The 21,592-nt window shown below is 45.4% G+C and overlaps 2 protein-coding genes across 3 annotated transcripts in view; one reads left to right on the plus strand and one right to left on the minus strand.

Moving 5' to 3' along the window:
• LOC115148971 (neuronal tyrosine-phosphorylated phosphoinositide-3-kinase adapter 1-like) overlaps positions 1-21,592 on the minus strand; it is a 25,865-nt gene continuing 4,273 nt past the window's right edge. Inside the window, exons 2-7 of one of the 2 annotated variants that reach the window (XM_029691337.1) lie at positions 7,780-8,027; positions 4,807-5,186; positions 2,953-4,680; positions 2,512-2,757; positions 1,999-2,105; positions 1-449 (exon numbers count right to left, since the gene is read on the minus strand). In XM_029691337.1, coding sequence (XP_029547197.1) covers positions 24-449; positions 1,999-2,105; positions 2,512-2,757; positions 2,953-4,680; positions 4,807-5,186; positions 7,780-7,967 — 3,075 coding nt within the window. In that variant the 5' untranslated portion in view covers positions 7,968-8,027 and the 3' untranslated portion in view covers positions 1-23. Of the gene's footprint in view, positions 450-1,998; positions 2,106-2,511; positions 2,758-2,952; positions 4,681-4,806; positions 5,187-5,341; positions 5,431-7,779; positions 8,028-21,592 lie in introns of those variants that run through there. The other variant, XM_029691338.1, reaches the window with a different exon arrangement.
• LOC115148293 (diacylglycerol O-acyltransferase 2-like) overlaps positions 12,402-21,592 on the plus strand; it is a 24,361-nt gene continuing 15,170 nt past the window's right edge. The window contains exon 1 of the mRNA XM_029690230.1: positions 12,402-12,510. Within this exon, the coding sequence (XP_029546090.1) occupies positions 12,402-12,510 (109 nt within the window). The remainder of the gene's footprint in view (positions 12,511-21,592) is intronic.

Here is a 21,592-nt window from a genome sequence, read left to right on the forward strand (position 1 = left end):
TACATGCCCCCCCCCCCCCCCCTTCAGATGGCTGTGTCCCACACCACAGCCTGGGGCCTCTGACAGGGGGGCATGCCAGTCTTCTGGGGCTCAGGGGTCCGTCTCCAGCTGGGTAGGATGGGCATGCTGTCCTGCTTACACAGGTTCTTTTCTGGGCGGCGGTGGGCCTTGATCTCTTTGCATAGGCAGCGCTTCCTCTCAATGACCTCCAGCAGCTTGCCATCCCTCTGGGTTTGGGCTGCGGACGTGGCAGCGCCCCCGCTGGTGGGAGGCTGTCCCTGGGCCAGCTGGGCCAGGTGCTGGAACTGCAGCTGGAGGTGGTGCTGCTGCTGCAGCTGCTGGAGCTTTTGCTGTAACTGCAGCTGCTGCTGGTGGAGCTGGAGCTGCTGCTGCTGTCTGGACAGGATAGGACTGCAGGGCGTTTGGGAGGATTGGGACAGCCCATGCAACTGGACAGAGAGAGAGGCAGGGAGGGTGGAAGGAAAGGAGTTAAACAAAGATTTTTTTACCTAAAATCTAATGTGGGGTATGCATGAATACAGTTTGTCACAGTTTGTTACTTGTTATGTCAGTCACTGACAGTCATTCAATTAGCCATGTCAGCTAACAATTTTTTGATTGGTGAGATCAAATAACCAAATCTCCCTCTAGTGGCATCATGGGTGGAATGTTAAAAAAAATAAAAACACTGAAAATCCGGTGTTTCTATGTCAAACGGTTTTGTTATATTTCAGTCTTCTGTGTATAAAGAGTAATATTGGGATGCAAACTCAAAATGTAATACTTTCAACTCTATATCTGACATGTATTTTTTTAAGCCCATAACCATGTGTGTGAGGTGTATACTTTTGTTTCAAAGTAGATTTGTTTAAGACTATCAAGAAAGACTCTGTGTGACCATGATTAAGCCCACTGCAGTAAAAGGTTACGTCTAGCCAGCTATCTAAACTTGTAGTAATCATGGCCGAATACCAATCTGGCATGCAGGGCATGTGCCCCATTGATTTTGTTAGTCACTCTCACTCAGATATCATATTAACATGGCATAAGTTTTGTCAAAATGAGTAAAATTGCATGAAATGTGTTAGAAAATGTACATATATTGTCTCCGCCCCATGGCAAAATGTGTAGAATTGCAAATAAAATGTTTTCTCTACGACGTCACGACGGGGCCAGTAAAATATCTTGCCCTCAAGGTGGAGGTGACCCCCAACCAAATCTCTTTTAGGGGCCCCAAAACGCTGGTATAAAGCATTTAGTTAAGAGAGTTAAGTAGTTTAACTGCACAAATGGATTGATTGCACAAATCAGTAGACTGCATATGTGGGTATGGATGTTGGTACATAGACCCGTGAGCCACTGTGGCTCATGATGAGTTCAGATTTTTTTGTGGCCTCCAACCCCATCAAAGTTGCCCATCCCTGCTGTAAACACTGAATCTCTGTTGTAGCACTGAAGACCAAGCCCAACAACCACAATAGCCATAAGAACGTGTTGCACCCAAGCCTGCCACCAGGCGGCAGTGTGGCACCATATTCGAGCCTGTGGCTCCCTGTGGCGTGCAAGGGAGGGTTACGCAGCACACGCGAACAGTCTCTGCAGCACAGCACAGCACACTCGAACTGCGTCAGCATTTGAGATGCAGCCAAGTGACTGGGCAAAATGCAACGCTATTGGACAGTGTCTCACTGCCCCAAAACACTGTAGAGAAGCATACTTCTTACATCCACGCATCTCTGCATACGTCAATTAGAGCATCGCTCTCCCCTGGACTTATTCTTTAAGGCGCAACCTTATTCTGCTCACTGAACATATCTCCACACTATAAATAGCTCAGGAGGAGGGTTGTTGCTATCAGCACAGGGAATAATAAGAATGGCCATATTCTACAGAATAATTCCAATACTACTACTTGTACAAATGACAGTAATCACAGTAATACCAAAGATCATCTTCATTCTAATAATCATCGTCATTATAATAATAGGTATTATTCACCTGATTCAGTACCTCTCGATGGGGCAGGCTGCTCTGCCACTGAACGTCGTTTCCACCCACCTGTCTCACCCCAGAGGTGGATGATGAGCGGCTCAATCGACCCAGTTCTGGAACAGAAAAAACAAGCACTGTTCATATAGCTGTCTATAACCACAAATCAACTGTGCTGTTCATGTTGTCAGGGAGAATGGCTGTGCGTATAAAATGGAGTGCATTATTTCATGTATCTATGTGCAACTATGCATACATGTGGGGGGAGGTATGATGTGCCAGACTGTGTGTGTGTATATATAGCTCTGGCACTACATATGCTGCCACTGATGATCTTAACCCATAACACCATGATGATGTGACTGAGGATTTAAGAAATGCACGTAATAGGATCTTCAGATAAATCTGCTATGTTGTCTCTTTTCTAAAGCGATTGTTGTGCGCTAGTGAAATCCTAGACATACCCCTTTCCTTGAAAATATTCTGGGTGAAGGAGTCTGTGCTGGGTGTCTTAGTGCTTACCTCCATTGCGGCAGGCTGGAAAGGTTTGGCAGGGGAGGGGGAGACCCCCTCTAGGCAGGGCTCGGAACCCCAAGGACCCCCCCTCCATCCCGGTCAGGGACTCACTGTGGCCCAGCCCCCTCCCTCCAGTGAAGCGTACCGGGATCCCAGAGTGGCCTCCTCCTCCTCGACGTCCAGGGCCCAGGTCCTCCTTGTCTATCCTCAGGAGGGCATCGGCACTGCCATTCCACGCCCGCCCTTCATCCTCTGAGAGGGGAATGTCAGAGGGAATTGTTGAGTAAATATGGAATAATCATCTATTGACAAAGTATAGTGTAGTGACAGATGTCACTTAGCTACAGTCTAATAGTCTGATTATCCCTTCCCCAGGAATCTGAGGAACTTCTGATACATTTCAATACTCAATTCAAACCCATGATGCCGTCCAGCACGTTAACTTACTCTCTCTCTCTGTCTCTTTGCTGCCTTGGCTGAAGGACAGTTTCCTCTGCATGGGCAAGTAAGACCCGTCGTCTCCAAAGCCACTGTTGTCCCAGGGCATGAACCCAGCCTTCCCCTGGACGGGCCCAGGCACCGTGCTGCTTTTGGAGGCCACATCCCCGTGACCCTGGTGGTGCAAGGAGGGCAGATGAGACCCTCCTCGCAGGCTGTCGTATGCCGGGGGTCTCCGGAAGCCCACCGAGGGGTAGGTCCAGAGCAGGGGGCTGTCTGAGGAGGGGGGCTTGTAGGCAGGTAGGCCATGGGGGGTGTGGTAGCGGTGGAGTTGGGAGCGAGAGTGAGGGCGAGAGTGGGTGGAAGAGGAGGAGGACGAGGTTGTGGCTGAACTGGCACTGGTCTGGGATGAAAGGTTGTTGGTGGTGTTCTCAGCCTGAGAGGAGGTAAAGTGGAACCCTGCTTCTCTGTCTCTCTCCCTGTGTCGCTCTCTGTCACTGTCCCTGTCTCTGTGACTGTCCCTGTGACCATCTCTGTCCCTCTCTCTGTCCTTATCCCTCTCTCTGTCCCTGTCCCTCTCTGCTTTGTCTAACTTCAAGCAGAAGCTCACAGACTTTCCCTCCTTGCCCGAGCCCTGGGTCTGGGTCTGGGTCTGGGTCTGGGTCTGGGCAATGGACTTGGAGAAGGTCTCCGAGCCATTCTTGTTGTTGGTGTTGGGGTTGGGCGAGTCTCCTCTCTCTGGCTTGCGGTAGTGGTGGTAGTGTGAGGGGCGGTGGTGAGGGTGGGGATGGTGGTGGTGGTGGGAATAGGGGGAGGTGGACTTAGAGGAAGGGGGCAGGGGTGTGGAGTGGCTCCTGGCCCTTAGCCCTGGTGCAGGGCCGAGCTGGCTGTCTCTGTCTCTGTCCTTAGACTCCTTAGAGCCTGACAGGGGCACAGGGAGGTTAGAGGAGGGGGTGGTGGAGGAGGAGGAGGTGCTAGACGGAGCTGTCATACTGGAGGAGGTCTGAATGTTGATGGTCCCCAGTTTGGCAGAAGCAGCCTTGTGTTGGACCCCGACCCCACTGGAGGCAGCAGCAGGCTGGGGGAAGGCGAGCAGCGGGGGTCGGTGCTGCAGCAGGTTGGGGAAGGGGGCTGGGATCTTACTGTTGGACTCTGTCTCTGATTTGTTCCCCTGGAGGAGGTAGGGCGTAGGGGCTCGTGGGGGGTGCGGGCTGGAGGAGAGGGGCTGGGGGACAGGGGTGGAGGAGGTGGAGGAGGGGAGGGGCGAGGAGTGGGAGATGGACACTGTGGCTTTAGGTTTGGAGCAGGAGGGGGAGGAGGAGGGGCGAGGTAGATGGGCGGACGTGCCAGAGGAGGAGTGGTGGTGTTTGGAGGATCTGAGTCTCTCGTGTTTGAGAGGGAGGCGTTTGTGTCCCTCTCTGTCCTCTGGCAGTGGGTACTTCATCTCCTCATAGATGGCCTCGCTCTGGTCTGAGTCTGAATCAGGCGTGGTGGCTACGGGCGTGACAGGGTGAGGGGTGGCAGTCTGGCTCTCCCTGGTGAACACTTGGCCCACCATCTCTATGTAGACGGGCTCATCGTCCCCCTGAGGCTGAACCTCGCCCCCCTGGATGGGCGTGGCAAGAGGGGGCACACGGGGAGTTGGGGGCTCAAACGAGAGCTGAGTACTGGGGCTTCGTTTGGGCTTCAAAGGCGGCATCTTTTTGGACATGTCCCCTGAGTCAGACTTCTTCATGGCTACAGGGGAAAGGGAGAGAGCAATGAATGAGAGATAATTCAATAATTACAACGGGGACAATAATATTAACACACATTTTCACATTTCCCCACTTCACTACCCTCATTACTGTTTCCATAGCCTACCGTTCTTCTTCTCTGAGTGTTTGGCCTGCGGGTGAGTGGGCGGGGGTGGCGGAGGGGCGTCCGGTGGGGCGTGAGGTGCTCTGGGGTCCGAGGAGGAGCTAAGACGGGTGCTGGGATGGCGTTTGGGTTTAGCAGGGGGACAGCGCCCGCCGTGCTGCGACTGGGTGTCAGAGTAATCTTCCCCATTCTCCAGACCTGTGTCTCCAGCGCCCACGGCGTGGCAGGACTGGGAGCGGGGAGCCATGGCGGAGGCACAGGAGTGAGGGGACAGGTCCTGGGAGGCAGGCATGGTCATGAAGCCCATGCGGAAGTGGCGCCGGAAGGATGCCAGGTCACGGACCTTGCCCACCGTGGCTGAGGAGGGGTCCTTCTGGCTGGAGCTGAACAACACAGGAAGAACAACATTCCCTCATTCAGCAGTTAATCACGTCTTATTGAAGGACGTTCATTTATTTTCCCATTGTGTTGCCTTCCCCTTTTCTGCCTCTCTCCTTTTTTATTTTTCTGTAAAAAAAATGGTCTCTACATAGCTTACATTCAATTGAATCTGCAGTCCTACGGCTCCCTCTACTCCTCTGCCTCTCTCTCTCTCTCTCTCACTAACACACATACACACACTCACACACACACACACACACACACACACACACACACACACACACACACACACACACACACACACACACACACACACACACACACACACACACACACACACACACAGCTCCTCATGCATGGATGGCACGGGGAGCGTAGTTTCCCGTTAGAGAGTGAATGATGAGAGATTGGGCGAGGCAGTGCAGCAGCTGTGCCGGTATCTGCATGGGGGGGGGGGCTCCCTCTTCAGAACTCTTCTATACTTCCATTTCTATCCCTCCACATCTGCTCCCTTAGATCACAAACACATTCAATTAGGAAATTGCTTCCCCTAAAACCCAGCCTTCCCAAATCTAGCTGCTCCTTTCTGACTATAATCCTCCTGTGTGTACGTTACCGTGTTACTGGGTTTCTCTAACTAATTCTTTATCTGTTCTATTTCATTGTCCCTTTACTACACTCATCATGACCTCTGCCAAGTATTGTATCTGTTTCCATGGCAACTGGTTTGCCTGTTTATTTGTTTAGTGGTTTGTCTCAAAACCTGAGAAAATGCACATGGTATTGCTTGCCAAAGTACTAAACATACTACAAACAAGCGCACAAAGGAAAAAGCACCCTTAAAACATATAATGTGTGAGGGGCGTTTAGTGCCTGAAGAAAGGTGTGGCAGTGCAGCATAAAAATCTCAACTGGAGTTTACTTGATGAAAAGTAAATACATCGGAATTTAATGTATGAACTACTGTACTGCTCCTTTGATTAAACAGACAACTAAATTCTTAATTGCTTTCTAAAGCCAATTTTACTTCAAAAACGTCAAATGGATAATCCCTGAAGATCTTTTGAAGGTCATCATGACCTCATCCAAACTGCCATCATGCAGGAATGCCACAGATTCAGAACATCTTTGGTTTCCTAATAGGAGAAAACAAACTCAATATCTCACCAATCAAGTTAATGATTGATTACATTTGAGCAGAATCCATACAACGGTGTACCTTAACGGACAATTAAATGGGATGGGGAGTTGCAGCTGACATGGTCCAAATCTGGAGCTATTACATATAGAATATACGGTATAGCTCTGTAAATGAACCTTTATAGAGGTGATTCGGCCATAACAACAGTGGCTGAAGTCAGTAGAAAAACACTGTGCTCAGCAATTACCATGAAAAGACCTGAAATGAAACCGTTCTTCACTACAACCGCCGAGAAGGGATATATTGGCTGTATAGCACAGTATTTAAAAAGCCTCTACTTAGTGTGTCAACTATGGGATCATCACCATTTCAACCTGTCTCTCCGATTCCAAGACCATTCCGAGAGGAAAGGAGGGGAGAGGTAACCATGGTGAGGAAGGAACAAGGGGATGAATGGGTCAGATCTGACTTCCCTAGCAGGACCGGAGGAATGGAGCTGGATGCTATGACCACCTTTTGTTTCCCTGCTTTGAAAGAGTGGGAACTGAGTGGGTGGGTGCACACATATGTGTGTGTCTGGTGTGTATGTGTGTATTAGAAAGAGAGAAAGAGAGAGAGAGAGAAAGAGAGAAAGAGAGAGAGAGAGAGAGAGAGAGAGAGAGAGAGGGAGGTAAACTGGGTCTCTTCGTGTGTGAAGAGAGGAGGAAGAGATGTTTTGCTTCCGAGCATGCAATCAAAAGCCTCATTTAGGAGGTTATTGCCTGTGAGTGATCCCTGAGTGCAGGTTGCCATGTTTGTTTGAGGTAGAGGAAGCAAGTGCGATAAAACGGAACAAATTACACACATCTAAATGCATGCCTTGTTTATAGGTCACAATGAGTAGTCTTGTCCTACTGATGTGCCTTAACTCTGCCATCATCCCTTATGAAGCAGTGAACCAGCAGGGAGACAATGTCATTGTACACCTTCCTATTGAGAGGGGGGAGGCTAGTGCAGGCAGCGAAAACAGCACTGAGCCTGTTCATCATGGAGAACAGAGATGCAACTGTTTTCTGTCTCATTGCATTACGTGAAGAAAAGCCAAGAGCAGAGCTCTGTGTGTATGTGTGTGTGTGTGTGTGTGTGTGTGTGTGTGTGTGTGTGTGTGTGTGTGTGTGTGTGTGTGTGTGTGCCTGCGGGTGTGTAAGTGTGTGTACGCTTGCCATAATCTACATAGGCACCAATGGGCCACATTGTCCCTATAATGAAGGCAATAAAGCTCCTCCCTTCTGATCTTCTGTTCCTCTCTTCTCTTGTTTCTCTACTTCCTTTCGACATGGTTACACATAAAATATGAACGATAAAACTCTTCCACTTCAGCTCAGAGATTTACAACTCAACTCAACTGAATAACCTCATTCCTTCCCTCCAGTTCAGCACGCTGCTGTGAGTTGAGATATTTCCCCCCTGCTCACCTCTTCTTATTGCCTTCCTGGTCCTTGTGCCTCCAGTCCAGCCGGCTCTTACGATACAGCAGGTTCATGTCGCCACGGGGACGCTGCTCCTCGCAACCAATCACAGCACAATGTAGCCGCTTGCCCCGCCTCTCTATGTCACGCAAGAAATGCTCCACCGCCACATCCTGGGCGGAGCCAGAGCTCATGGTATAGAAGACCAATAGGGAGAAGGGGATGGATGTCACTGCAGGCCACACTTCAATCACCTAGACACAGAGAAGACGGAGACAGTGGCATTGTTAATAGTCATCTACTACATGTTGAGCTGACATGACAGTCACTTCCAGTTCTCCTTTTACACAGCTCCCCTACACAGTTACACGGCTCTCATGTCGACATGCTGTATGTAGGGCAGTAGCAGTCACAGCACGATTATAGTACCTGGCTCCTCAGCCTGGTCTCATAGACTAGACGTAACATAGTAAATGTAAATCTGGGACACTCAAATTAGTATGATACGGTATGGTTACATAAAACAAAAGGCTACTTAAAATTAAAGTAGGATGGTTGGTCGTGGTGGATGGGTAGGCGTATAACGCGAACGTCTAGCAACCACAACAGTTATGAGTTCGAATCTCATCATAGACAACTTTAGCATTTTAGCTAATTAGCAACTTTTCAACTACTTACTACTTTTTTGCTACTTTGCAACTACTTTGCATGTTAGCTAACCCTTCATCTAACCTTAACCCTAACCTTAACCCTTTTAGCTAACCCTTCCCCTAACCCTAACCTTAACCCTTTAACCTAACTCTTAAACATAATCCTAACCCTAACCTTACCCCTAACCCTAGCCAGCTAGCTAAAGTTAACAACCTAGCCAACTAGCTAGTATTCGTAATATATCACACGTTTTGCAAATTCGTAACATATAGTACATTTTTCAAATCTATAACATATAATATGAGTTGTAATTCGTAACATGTCATACGAAATGGGTGATGGACATCCACAAAGTAATACATATAATACGAAACATCACATATCATACTAAATGGAGTGTCTCAGATTTACATATAGAATGAAATGAAATACTCCGAGACCACGTTGGGGTCTTTCTCTTCCATACAGGTGAACAGACCAGGAGAGATTCAGGGTAGGAGTTATGATCAGCGGGGAAAGTTAAAACCCAGATGAGACGCAGCATTATAAACTATGTCTGACAAAATATCTGACCAAAACATGGGAAAGCATCCAGATACGCCGCAATGCAGGAAACGTTGCTAATAAGGCTCGTTGTGTCATGGTGGATATCCTGTCCTCCAGGCTAAAACAAACTGTGCATTGGGCCAGGCACCCAGGCAGCCAGACAGTAAGGCACAGGTACTGTATGTTTACTCAGCCACTGTGTTGTTTACACCAATGCCCAACCTACAGTGGATCACATGAAAACACTATTTACAGTATATGTTCATTATCCAATTATGACTATCTGAGTAAGCATGGTAACCCAACTGCTGTGTTGCTCTCTGGCTGGGGGCCTTGGGGTCGCCTGACTAGAGCTGTCTGCTACCCAGGCAGTAATGTGGTTGGTCATATGTAGCGCACACAAGGCTTCGTAACCACGACATGAGGAGTCAGGCTTGTTGTGAGGCAGATATTTAAATGCCCAACAGTGTTGTGTGCATTGGAGTATGCAAGCACAGTGTTGCGATTGGCTAAGAAAAGCACAGCTGTCAGTGTGAGAGTTCAGGGGCTTTTGGTGGTTTTACTTATACTGCACGGGACACTCTTTCCTTGCTATTGGTTTTGGTTTGAGAAGCCTCACAAACACTGGATCAAAAGTATGCCAACATCCAATGTGGACAAAATCAATAATGGTCTACTAGTACACATTTAATATAGCACTCAAGGAATCCACACATAACTGTACCAACCCTTCTCCAACGGCACAGGGAATTAAACAAAATTTACTCCATTAGATTATATGTAACCTATTGTACGTCTGTCTACGTACTTTGTTGTTCATGTTGGACTTTACATATTTTTACAGGTTGGGATAGCCAATTTAATGTCTTATAACCAATATAAATCTCAACCTCAATCCGATTACAATAAATGGAAGATAGCAGAGCCATATACAGTATGCACTGTAAAAAAAAAATCTTGAGAAAATTCAGTCAACTTAAAATGATATGTTTGCTCAACTTGTCTCCTATGTTGATTCAAATAAAAATAAATGATTTGGGCATCTTTACTAAGAGAGTCTGTGGAACTAGCTACACACGCACTGCTTTTGACATACAATGCTTTCAACTTACATATTTGACATGCATGACTACATTGTGCATGTTCATTATACAGTAATTATTATTCAACATGTCGCCACCTGGGATTTGAACTCAAAAACTCCTGGTTCATGGCATATCATTCGTCCTGCTGCGCCACCTTGTCTGTGTCCATGACTGATTCCACATGTACTGTTACACCTTGCACTCCAAAGTAAATCTCAGCTTTGTTAAAAGTACTCTAAAGTAAAACAATTGTATTTATTATAGTGATTAAGGAGTCAAATTAAAACAAAGTAATATGCCCACCAACATTACACAACTAATACAGAAAACCATAAATGCTGAAATAAGTAAATAAAATCAATTAGGAGAGAATAGTCACATTAACTGATAATTGACACAGATAGCAAGAGATATAGAGAGTGAGAAAGGGAGGAGTGGGCATGGGAGAGAGGGAGAGAGATACAGGTGGGGAGGAGGGGAGAGATAAACAGTCCTCAAGAGTAGGATGGATAGAGATGCATAGAAAGACAGGGAGGGAGGGAGGCAGCTCAGGCAGGAACTCGAGGGAGAGAGGAGAGGAGGTATTGGGAAAGATGAGGGAAGCCGATAAAGAGAGCAGGGTAGAGATAAACATGAATAGACAAAAAACGAAGTGGGGACAGATTGATAGAGAGAAAGGGAAAGGGGATAAGTAAATGGAGAAAAAGGAGGCGATAAATAAACAGTGAAAAAGGAGAAGAAGCTGGAATGTAAGAATTAGAGAATAGTCAGATGAATAGAAGATCGGAATGCCGTGAACCAAAAGGTTGTGAGTTCAAATCCCAGGTAGATTGCATGTTGAATAATAACTACTGTAAAAATGAACATGCACAATGTAATTATGTATGTCAAAATATGTATGTTGAAAACAGTATATGTTAAAAACACTGTTTGTGTGTGTGTAACCAGTTGCACAGACTTTTTTAGTTAAGATGCCCAAATAATAATTTCCAGTTGAATGAACATATGAGATAAGTTGCGCAAACAAATCATTTTAAGTTGACAGAATTTTTGCCTACGTTTTCTCAAGTTGGAGCTGCCCTGACCCTGAGCATGCCTGCCGATCTGTACCTTTCGGACTGTCGTTTGCCTGCCCCCTGTTTTTGTAATAAAATGTGTTACTTCGAACTGTCTGCATCTGGATCTTCTCATTTTTTACATTTACATTTTAGTCATTTAGCAGACACTCTTATCCAGAGCGACTTACAGTAGTGAATGCATACATTTCATTAAAAAAAAATTATTCCGTACTTCCGTACTCCTGAGCCGTGATAAGTTTGGGCCAACTACAAATTGTAATTTCAAGTAACATTTGAATGAAAAGTTGAGTAAACAAAAAAAAGGCTGTGGAACCAGTTACTTAATAATAATAAGTTGAAACAACTATATTGTTTTGGAGAGATCATACAGAGAGCGGTGTCATCCCATCATGGTTCTGAGATGGACCTGTGTGTCATCGTAGCTCCCGTTACTCCTGTTGTCCAGAGCCCTGGCCTCCCTACCCACAATGCCCCGCTGCATGCTGCGGCCTGGCTACCCTCCGTGGTGTGGCGTAGTATGGTGTAGCGTGCTGTGTGACTCAGTGTTAATTAGGTTAGGGAGCTGAGAAAGTGTAGGTCGGCCTTCTGTTAACAGGGCCACTGAGTTGGGCTTCCAGGATCTGGTGGCTGAGCAGGCAGCCCTGTAATTGTCGCATTACAGCTGTTGAGAAGTGTGCTGAGGATTAGGACACTGCATGGGAGATGGTTCATCAGGTTCACTACTCCACCATACAGCAGCACACCATACACACCATGTACTCCTAGAGCATGTTCTTATCAAAGCCTAAATGATCGTGGAGGCAAAAGCAGCACTCACATGCAGTCTTATTCAGCTCTTACATGTGCTACAGTATTAGCACACGGCACGCACACACATGCATGCACACATGCGCAGACACTCACTTGTGCACACGCGCTCTCTCACACACACACACACACACACACACACACACACACACACACACACACACACACACACACACACACACACACACACACACACACACACATACACACACACACACACACACACACACACACACACACACACACACACACACACACAATATAGGCTATATTGTGTATGCAGCCCACAATGTATATATGCAACCAAAGCCCACACACTGACACATTAAAGCAGCAATTTGGGGATTTTTAAAGCAGTTTAAGAGGCATTTACAGGGTCAGAAGTCATTCAAATCCACCTCATTAGAGCTAGGAGGCAGATGGAGGCAGATGGAGGCAGATGGAGGCAGATGGAGGCGTGATGGAGGCAGATGGAGGCGTGATGGAGGCAGATGGAGGCAGATGGAGGCAGATGGAGGCAGATGGAGGCGTGATGGAGGCAGATGGAGGCGTGATGGAGGCAGATGGAGGCAGATGGAGGCGTGATTCACATAACTGGGTCTGCATGCAAGGCTGTAGATAATGTAGCCATTCAGGCACATGAGCAAACAAAACACACGGACACATGGACATACAGACATGCACACACACTGACACATGGACACACACACTGACACATGGACACACACACTGACACATGGACACACACACTGACACATGGACACACACACTGCACTGACACACGGACACACACACTGACACATGGACACACACAAAACCCTTCAAGCTATAACCTCAAATGCTCACTGATTAAAAGGTAGAGAACTGATACAGTAAATTAATTGAGAAAAATATGAAAATGAGATATGCCCACAGTTTGAACTAACCAAACAATAATTACTGTGAGAAACATCTCTCGTTGTAAAAAGGGAGTGGCTAACCTTACAGGCTTACAGTATATTGAGGATCTGTGGTGTCAAAGGACTGTGTCTGTGGCTGTTTCTACATCTCCTATTTAAACTCAACCTTGGATGACTTCTGAATCCACGCTGTGCATTCGCTGCCATCTGGGTTGTTTGTGGGAGACGGAGCTCCCGAGACAATGAGCCCTACATAAACTCCTCCTGTCTCCCCCTTCTCTCCTCGTTCCCTCCCTCTCGCCCTGCCTCTCTCTCTCTCCCTCCCTCATCCCTCCCTGTCTTCCCCTGCCACTCCTCCCCTCCCTCCTTCCTACCCTGCCTCCCAGTGGTGGCAGAGAGAGAACCTGGCTGTCAGGCCGTCTGCTCTATTGGGCCATGGGGCTGCTGTCTGTCACGCCACAGTGCTGGCCTGTTACGGGGCTCCACCACACCGCCACACTGTACAGCACCGCACTGTGTGCTATCATGGCTTGACCCCGCGCCGCACGCATCCACACTGTCACCCTCACCACACTCTAACAAGCCCGACTGTACGCCGTGGAAGCCCGACACGCTGCAGCCAATCAGCCTGGGAGAGAAGGACTGGGAAGGAGGGAGGGAGAGCGAGGATAAGAGGGAGAAAGAAAGGGGGGAGGGGGACGGAGATAGATAGATAGATAGATAGATAGATAGATAGATAGATAGATAGATAGATAGATAGATAGATAGATAGATAGATAGATAGATAGATAGATAGATAGATAGATAGATAGATAGATAGATAGCAAAATGGAGAAAGGGAGAGAGGGGATATGTAAATGGAGAAAAGGGAGAAAAGAGGAGACGATAGACAAACAGTGAAAAGGGAGAAGAAGCTGGACTGTAAGAATTGGGGGAGGGCTGCCTGTGAAACCAGCCAGTCTCTCACGCCAGTCACTGAGTGTGTGGTCTCCTAGCAACACTGTCTGCATGTGTCTCTCTCCATCTACTAAATATTCACAAAGGGGGATGTTAGCGCTGTCGTTCATTATTATCTGAATGGGAAAGTTAACATGCTACGGATCCAATTTTACCCTGCTTAATTAGTATTTCTGTGTACACCTACATCGTGTCTTAATTGTCATGGTATATCTGTAACAAATAGATACCATATGCTGTGCAGAGAGTGCCATTCTTATATATTCTCCAGATAATAGACAGTCAGCTCTCAGGCTACCAGCCAATTACACAAACATGAATTATGGAAATCCATATAGGCCTACTATGAAATTAGATTGGGAGCAACCATGATTACCATGCTGTATTTGGTGTATATGGTTGTTTTTCAACCATGATTACCATGCTGTATTTGGTGTATATGGTTGTTTTTCAACCATGATTACCATGCTGTATTTGGTGTATATGGTTGTTTTTCAACCATGATTACCATGCTGTATTTGGTGTATATGGTTGTTTTTCAACCATGATTACCATGCTGTATTTGGTGTATATGGTTGTTTTTCAACCATGATTACCATGCTGTATTTGGTGTATATGGTTGTTTTTCAACCATGATTACCATGCTGTATTTGGTGTATATGGTTGTTGTTGTTGTTGTTTTTGTTGTTGTTGTTTGGCTATAGAAAAGATAATGTACCTTTCTTATGACGGAAACAAGGCAAGAGAATACAGTGTGTTGAGTCACTGTGATGTGATGTATGGTCAGAGAGGAACCCTACTGGGATACTACATGAATTACTGCCAACCACTGGGCTGCTCACACTAAAACAAACGCATTCAAAGACCCAGGAAAAAGCATTCAATCATACAACGCATGGGAAACAGAGCGGTTTTGGGTTTCTCCAAAAGGAAAATGAATGCATGTGACAGGCACTTTTATTTATTCAGTGGAACCCATTGAGATCAAGGTCTCATTTACAATGGTGCCCCGAGGACAGCAATACAACAATTAAAAATCTTCACCAAATTACAGAATCAACACTACAGTTTCAAACACCACAAGTACAATTATTTACATTCAATCCAAACCGCTGCAATTCTCATTAAATTCATTTAACATTAAAGTCCTAAACTGTCCTAAAGGCACCAGAGAGTCAAGATGTAGGGAGATTTGTCCTCTGTCCAAAAATGGGGGGCACTAAACTGAAGGTGGATTTATCTAGATCGGTACGGACTAGTGGAACCTGGAGAGTTAACCATCCCTGTGAACGGGTTTGGTGTCTCATATTTTAAAATGTTAACAGTGAACACACATACACACGCAAACACATGTGCACGCGCATGCACACATACAGATAAACACACTGCACACATGTAGTACACCCTCCTTGTTTGGTATATTCCCTCTTCCACCCTGCATTGGCTGCTCCTCTTCCTCGGCATTGTTCAAACTGAGTGACCAATGAATCTTTCATGGAGTTGGAACCAAAAATATACTCCAAATAAACGTCCTCCTTCCTCCTCTCACCCGGCCGTACCACTGGCTTTCTGTTCCACTAGCACACATAACTGAGTGACAGCAACTAATGGAGGATGACAATATGGCTAACTTTCATTTATGTGATGAGTATTCTGCCAATAACACATTAATATGCTACATATACAGTACCAGTCAAAAGTTTGGACTTTTATACTATTTCTACATTGTAGAATAATAGTGAAGATATCAAAACTATGAAATAAAACACATTGAATAATGTAGTAACCAAAAAAGTGTTAAACAAATCAAAATATATTTTATATTTGAGATTCTTCCAAGTAGCCACCCTTTGCCTTGATGACAGCCTTGCACGCTCTTGGCATTCTCTCAACCAGTTTCATGAGGTAGTCACCTGGAATGCATTTCAATTATCAGGTGTGCTTGTTAAGGTGTGTGTTTGAGCCAAACAGTTGTGTTGTGACAAGGTAGGGGTGGTATACAGAATATAGCCCTATTTGGTAAAAGACCAAGTCCATATAATGGCAAGATCAGCTCAAATAAACAATGAGAAACAACAGTCCATCATTACTTTAAGACATGAAGGTCAATCAATGTGGAAAATTTCAAGAACTTTGAAAGTTTCTTCAAGTGCAGTCACAAAAAAACATCAAGCGCAATGATGAAACTAGCTCTCATGAGGACCGCCACAGGAAAGGAACACCCAGAGTTATCTCTGCTGCAGAGTATAAGTTCATTAGATTTATCAGCCTCAGAATTTGCAACCAAAATAAATGCTTCACAGAGTTCACGTAACAGACACATCTCAACATCAACTGTTCAGAGGAGACTGTGTGAATCAGGCCTTCATGGTAGAATTGCTGCAAAGAAACCACTACTAAAGGACACCAATAAGAAGAAGAGATTTTCTTGGGCCAAGAAACACAAGCAATGGACATTAGAGCGGTGGAAATCTGTCATGAGTCCAAATTTGAGATTTCTGGTTCCAACCACCGTGTCTTTGTGAAACGCAGAGTAGATGAACGGATAATCTCCACATGTGTGGTTCCCATCATGAAGCATGGAGGAGGAGGTGTGATGGTGTGGGGGTGCTTTGCTGGTGACACTGTCAGTGATTTATTTAGAATTCAACACACTTAACCAGCATGGCTACCACAGCATTCTGCAGCGATACGCCATCCCATCTGGTTTGTGCTTAGTGGGACTATCATTTGTTTTTCAACAGGACAATGATCCAAAACACATTCACCAGGCTGTGTAAGGGCTATTTGATCAAGAAGGAGAGTGATGGAGTGCTGCATCAGATGACCTGGCCTCCACAATCACTTGACCTCAACCCAATTTTTATTTTACCTTTATTTAACTAGGCAAGTCAGTTAAGAAGAAATTCTTATTTACAATGACGGCCTACACCGGCCAAATCCGGACGACGCTGGGACAATTGTGCACTGCCCAATCACAGCTGGTTGTGATACAGCCTAGATTTGAACCAGGGTGTCTGTAGTGATGCCTCTAGGACTGAGATGCAGTGCCTTCGATCGCTGCGCCACTTGGGAGTCCCATTTGAGATGGATTGGGATGAGTTGGACAGCAGAGTGAAGGAAAAGCAGTCAACAAGTGCTCAGCATATGTGGGAACTCCTTCAAGACTGTTGGAAAAGCATTTCTCATGAAGCTGGTAGAGAGAATGCCAAGAGTGTGCAAAGCTGTCATCATGGCAAAGGGTGGCTACTTTGAAGAATCAAATATAAAATATATTTTGATTTGTTTTTGGTTACTTTTTTGGTTACTACATGATTACATGTGTTATTTCATAGTTTTGATGTCTTCACTATTATTCTACAATGTAGAAAATAGTAAAAATAAAGAAAAACCCATGAATGAGTAGCTTGTGTCCAAACCTTTGAAATGTACTGTATATTTTACATGTATATGTTTGTGTGTGTGTACACTTGCGTGCATAGTAAATTTGTATTACTTTTTTTGTATATTACCTTACAATTCTTTTCTATTTTTGCAAGCATAAGAAAATTACAGTAAACTAGTTGTGCATTTAGAGTAACCTGCCATTGGCTTCATCATCTCTGGTTGGAATCTTCAGTAACCAAGGTGACTCAGTGCACTCAGTACATGAACATTCACTGGCTAACAACACACACGTGAACACACAGACACGTACAAGCACGTGCGCATTTACACACACACATACACACCTTGTGCTCAAGAAAAATTTAAATGGAGGAGAGGCCCCCCAGAGCTCCAAACACACACAACCACCTCTACTGTCTCAGACAAACACCCTCAGCAAGGAGTCCCAGACAATACCTTAGCTCTGCTTTGCTCTGCTCTGCGTGTGCATGTGTGTTTGTGTGTGTGTGTTTGTTTGTTGTTTGTGTGTGTGTGAGTGCGTGTGAGAGAGAGAGAGAGAGAGAGAGAGAGAGAGAGAGAGAGAGAGAGAGAGAGAGAGAGAGAGAGAGAGAAGAAAGAAAGAAAGAAAGAAAGAAAGAAAGAAAGAAAGAAAGAAAGAAAGAGAGAAAGAAAGAAAGAAAGAAAGAGGGAGGGAGGGAGGGAGGGAGGGAGGGAGGGAGGGAGGGAGGGAGGGAGGGAGGGAGGGAGGGAGGGAGGGAGGGAGGGAGGGAGGGAGGGAGGAGAGAGGAAAAGAGAGAGGAAGAGAGAGCGTATATACCGGCACTGGAAGCTCAGCATGTGTGGTACAGTATGTGCAGCAAACGCGCCATGATGAGAGGAGCGGCACAGCAACACACCACACTCCTCAGTGATACCATTGGGCTGCTGCTGAGTCTCTCATCCAACAGGACAGCCTGCCCTCGAGGGACAGACACAGACACACTCTGCCTCGGCTGGCTCTGTGAGCCTGAATTTACACACACTCTAAACGGCAAGGCCAGCATGACCTGCTGCTGGTGTCCCGCGTTGCCATGGGAAATTTGGTAGCCACCATCATGTCATAGACAGAAAGGAAGGCAGGCAGGCAGGCAGGCAGGCAGGCAGGCAGGCAGGCAGACAGACAGACAGAAACTCAATCACTCAGTCACATGCACGCACACAAATAAACAAACAAACAAAACAGCACACATCATGCAAACAAAAACACACACACATACACACTGATATCCCTCCCACTTCTAAATCTCTGGGGATCATCTTGGCTGGCTATGTCTGTCTACTGTCATGTGCTGTCTGTGCTGCTGAGTTCATCCCTCCCCTCTGGATAGCTGAGGAATAGAGAGGGCATGTGAGTGTGGAAAGAGGAAAGGTGTGTTTGTGTGTGCGTGTGAGAGAGAGAGAGAGAGAGAGAGAGAGAGAGAGAGAGGGTAGCAGTAATGACAATGGGAAAAATGCAGTTCCTCAGGGAGGAGGGGGCAGAAGCTTAAAGACGCACACACTCCAGAACACTAAGCCAGGATCCTTTTCTAAACAGGATCTGACTATCCTTTCGTATTTTATGCAAATTTACCTGCAACATTGCCCTGCCCCCTCCTTGTTGCTCTGAACTCCTCTATTGTATAATGCAGAGCATTTGTTTGTTTTATATGCAAACAAAATTGCATGGCAATAAAATATGTACATATATTTTTAGGCAAACCTACAATGCCTCTGATATCATTGAAGATATTTAGTAGCATTATGAAGCAATGAACCAGGACTGTATGAATACAATCATCAATCGATCAAATGTATTTATAAAGCCCTTTTTACGTCAGCAGATGTCACAAAGTGCTATACAGAAACCCAGCCTAAAACCCCAAACAGCAGGCAATGCCGATGTAGAAGCACGGTGGCTAGGAAAAACTCCCTAGAAAGGCAGGAACCTAGGAAGAAACCTAGAGAGGAACCAGGCGCTGAGAGGTTGCCAGTCCTCTTCTGACCTTGCCGGGGGATATTATAGGAGTACAAGGACATTAAGGCCAGATTGTTCTTCAAGATGTTCAAACGTTCATAGATGACCAGCAGGAACAAATAATAATCACAGTGGTTATAGAGAGTGCAACAGGTCAGCACCTCAGGAGTAAATGTCAGTTGGCTTTTCATAGCATTCAGAGGTCGAGACGGCAGGTGCAGTAGAGAGAGATAGAGTGTACCAACCCCTTTAACTTTATAATGGTAGTCTAACATCTCCCCAAATTGCTAACGCATATTTTGTCTGAGAAGACACCAGTGTCTAAGAGTGACAACAAATACTGTAGTTGGGGTCTATTACTGAGTGGAATATATTTACATACTGTATAGCAAACCCAGATGAGATCCATGACAATTAGCATGGTATAAGGAGAAGATAGAGCCATCCCCCTGCTGATTAAACAGCATGATCATTACACAGGTGCACTATGTGCTTAGAACAATAAAAGGCCACTCAAAAATGTGCAGTTTTGTCACACAATGCCACAGATGTCTAAAGTTTTGAGGGAGCGGCCAATTGGCTTGCTGACTGCAGGAATCTCCACCAGATCTGTTGCCAGAGAATGTTATGTTCATTTCTCTACCATAAGCCGCCTCAAACATCGTTTTAGAGAATTTGGCAGTATGTCCAACCGGCCTCACAACCGCAGACCACATGTAATCACGCCAGCCCAGGACCTCCACATGTGGCTTCTTCACCTGCGGGATGGTCTGAGACCAGCCAATCGTACAGCTGATGAAACTGTGGGTTTCATCAGACTGTGTGCTCGTCATCCTCACCAGGGTCTTGACCTGACTGCAGTTCGGCGTTGTAACCGACTTCAGTTGGCAAATGCTCACCTTCAATGGCCACTGGCACGCTGAAGAAGTGTGCTCTTCATGGATGAAGCCAAGCTAGAGCTCTGTTTGACGTTTACAGCGACTGGGGCAGACGTTGTGATCAAGAGACCTTAAGAAAATATGCACATTTTCTCTAACCCTAAATTCACAAATATGTCTTTTACAGTTCTAAGGAAGGTGAAATGTTATAGTTAGTTGTTTTGTTAATTGATTATACTACGTTTAGAACAAATATAAGTCATTCCAAGCCTTACTCATCCAGTTTTGTTGAATAGGAAATACATCATATAAAATCTTTCATATTTGTACTGTGTACTTGAGCTTGTGTCCTCAAAAGTGACTACACCTCAGAAATGTATAACTATTTTTACCAGAAAGGTGAGATTTGAACCTTTCTTGGAGTATGCAGTGTTACTAGTTATTGTTTATGGCCCTCTCATAATAAATCATTACTTTTAGGTATTATGTAGATTACATTTTCGATTACATTTTGTTACATTTAAGAGTTCATTACCATATTTTGTAAGCAAAACTATATGACTCATATTGCAATTAATTATAGATTATATTTCATAGTAATCTGGACACACTGGACAGCTACTTTAAATAGGCTACGTTGTGCACTCCAATCGCACAGCAATACTGTATCCTACCCATACTATCACATTTAAATAGGCTACCGGTCTATTTACTTTTGAGTAATAAGCAATGGATAAATGGTAGACTAATATTTGTTGTGTAGCAGGAATAAATCAGTCATGTCAGAAAAGGAGAGACATGCCCTGCAATATTATTAAGATGTAGGTTTATATAATATAAGTAAAAGAAACACATTAGGGTTAACAGACATGCTGCTATGCGATCTCCTTGCCAACGCCAAATGCATCAGTTTTATCATTACGTTTTAAGGTTTTCTTTAGCATACCATTATTATAATTCCCATGCATCAAACACCTCCATTTCCCTCAAAAGAACAATATTTGCTTGCAATACAGTTGATCAACCACTAGAAGTTGTGCGTACGCATGGTCTGAGATTTTGCGTGGAGATAGGCTTACTTTCCGGACAAGTTCAAAATTGATAACAACATTTGCGGGAAAACTGGCACACGCATATTTTAGAGTCTTTTCTCTACCCACGCACTTTGATAAATGAGGCCCCTGAAGTAGAGCGAGCAGCATGGAGCAGCCTGTCTGAAATGTTTACCTCTGCTGTTTCTGGGCCAGCCAGCGGAACAGAGGAGAGAGGGATGCTACTGGAGGGAGCTCTGCTGTTTCCCTCCCTCACTGTTGTGTATGATTCATGTTCCGTTAAACCACTTATTTGAAACATTTATGTCGCTTATCTGTTTTTCCCTATCGCTGTCCTCCTCTGTTCCTTTCAACCGCCTCTGTTGATGAGCAGGGATCGCATTCTAAATCCAACTCTACTTCTCTGTCTCCCTCCCTTTCTTGTTTACTATAGTCTAAATCCTCGATGAACCTTTCCCCTTTTTGAGTTTTTAGTAAATTCATGT

The sequence above is a fragment of the Salmo trutta genome, chromosome 15 (genome assembly GCF_901001165.1).
Source record: "Salmo trutta chromosome 15, fSalTru1.1, whole genome shotgun sequence".
Lineage (NCBI taxonomy): Eukaryota > Metazoa > Chordata > Actinopteri > Salmoniformes > Salmonidae > Salmo > Salmo trutta.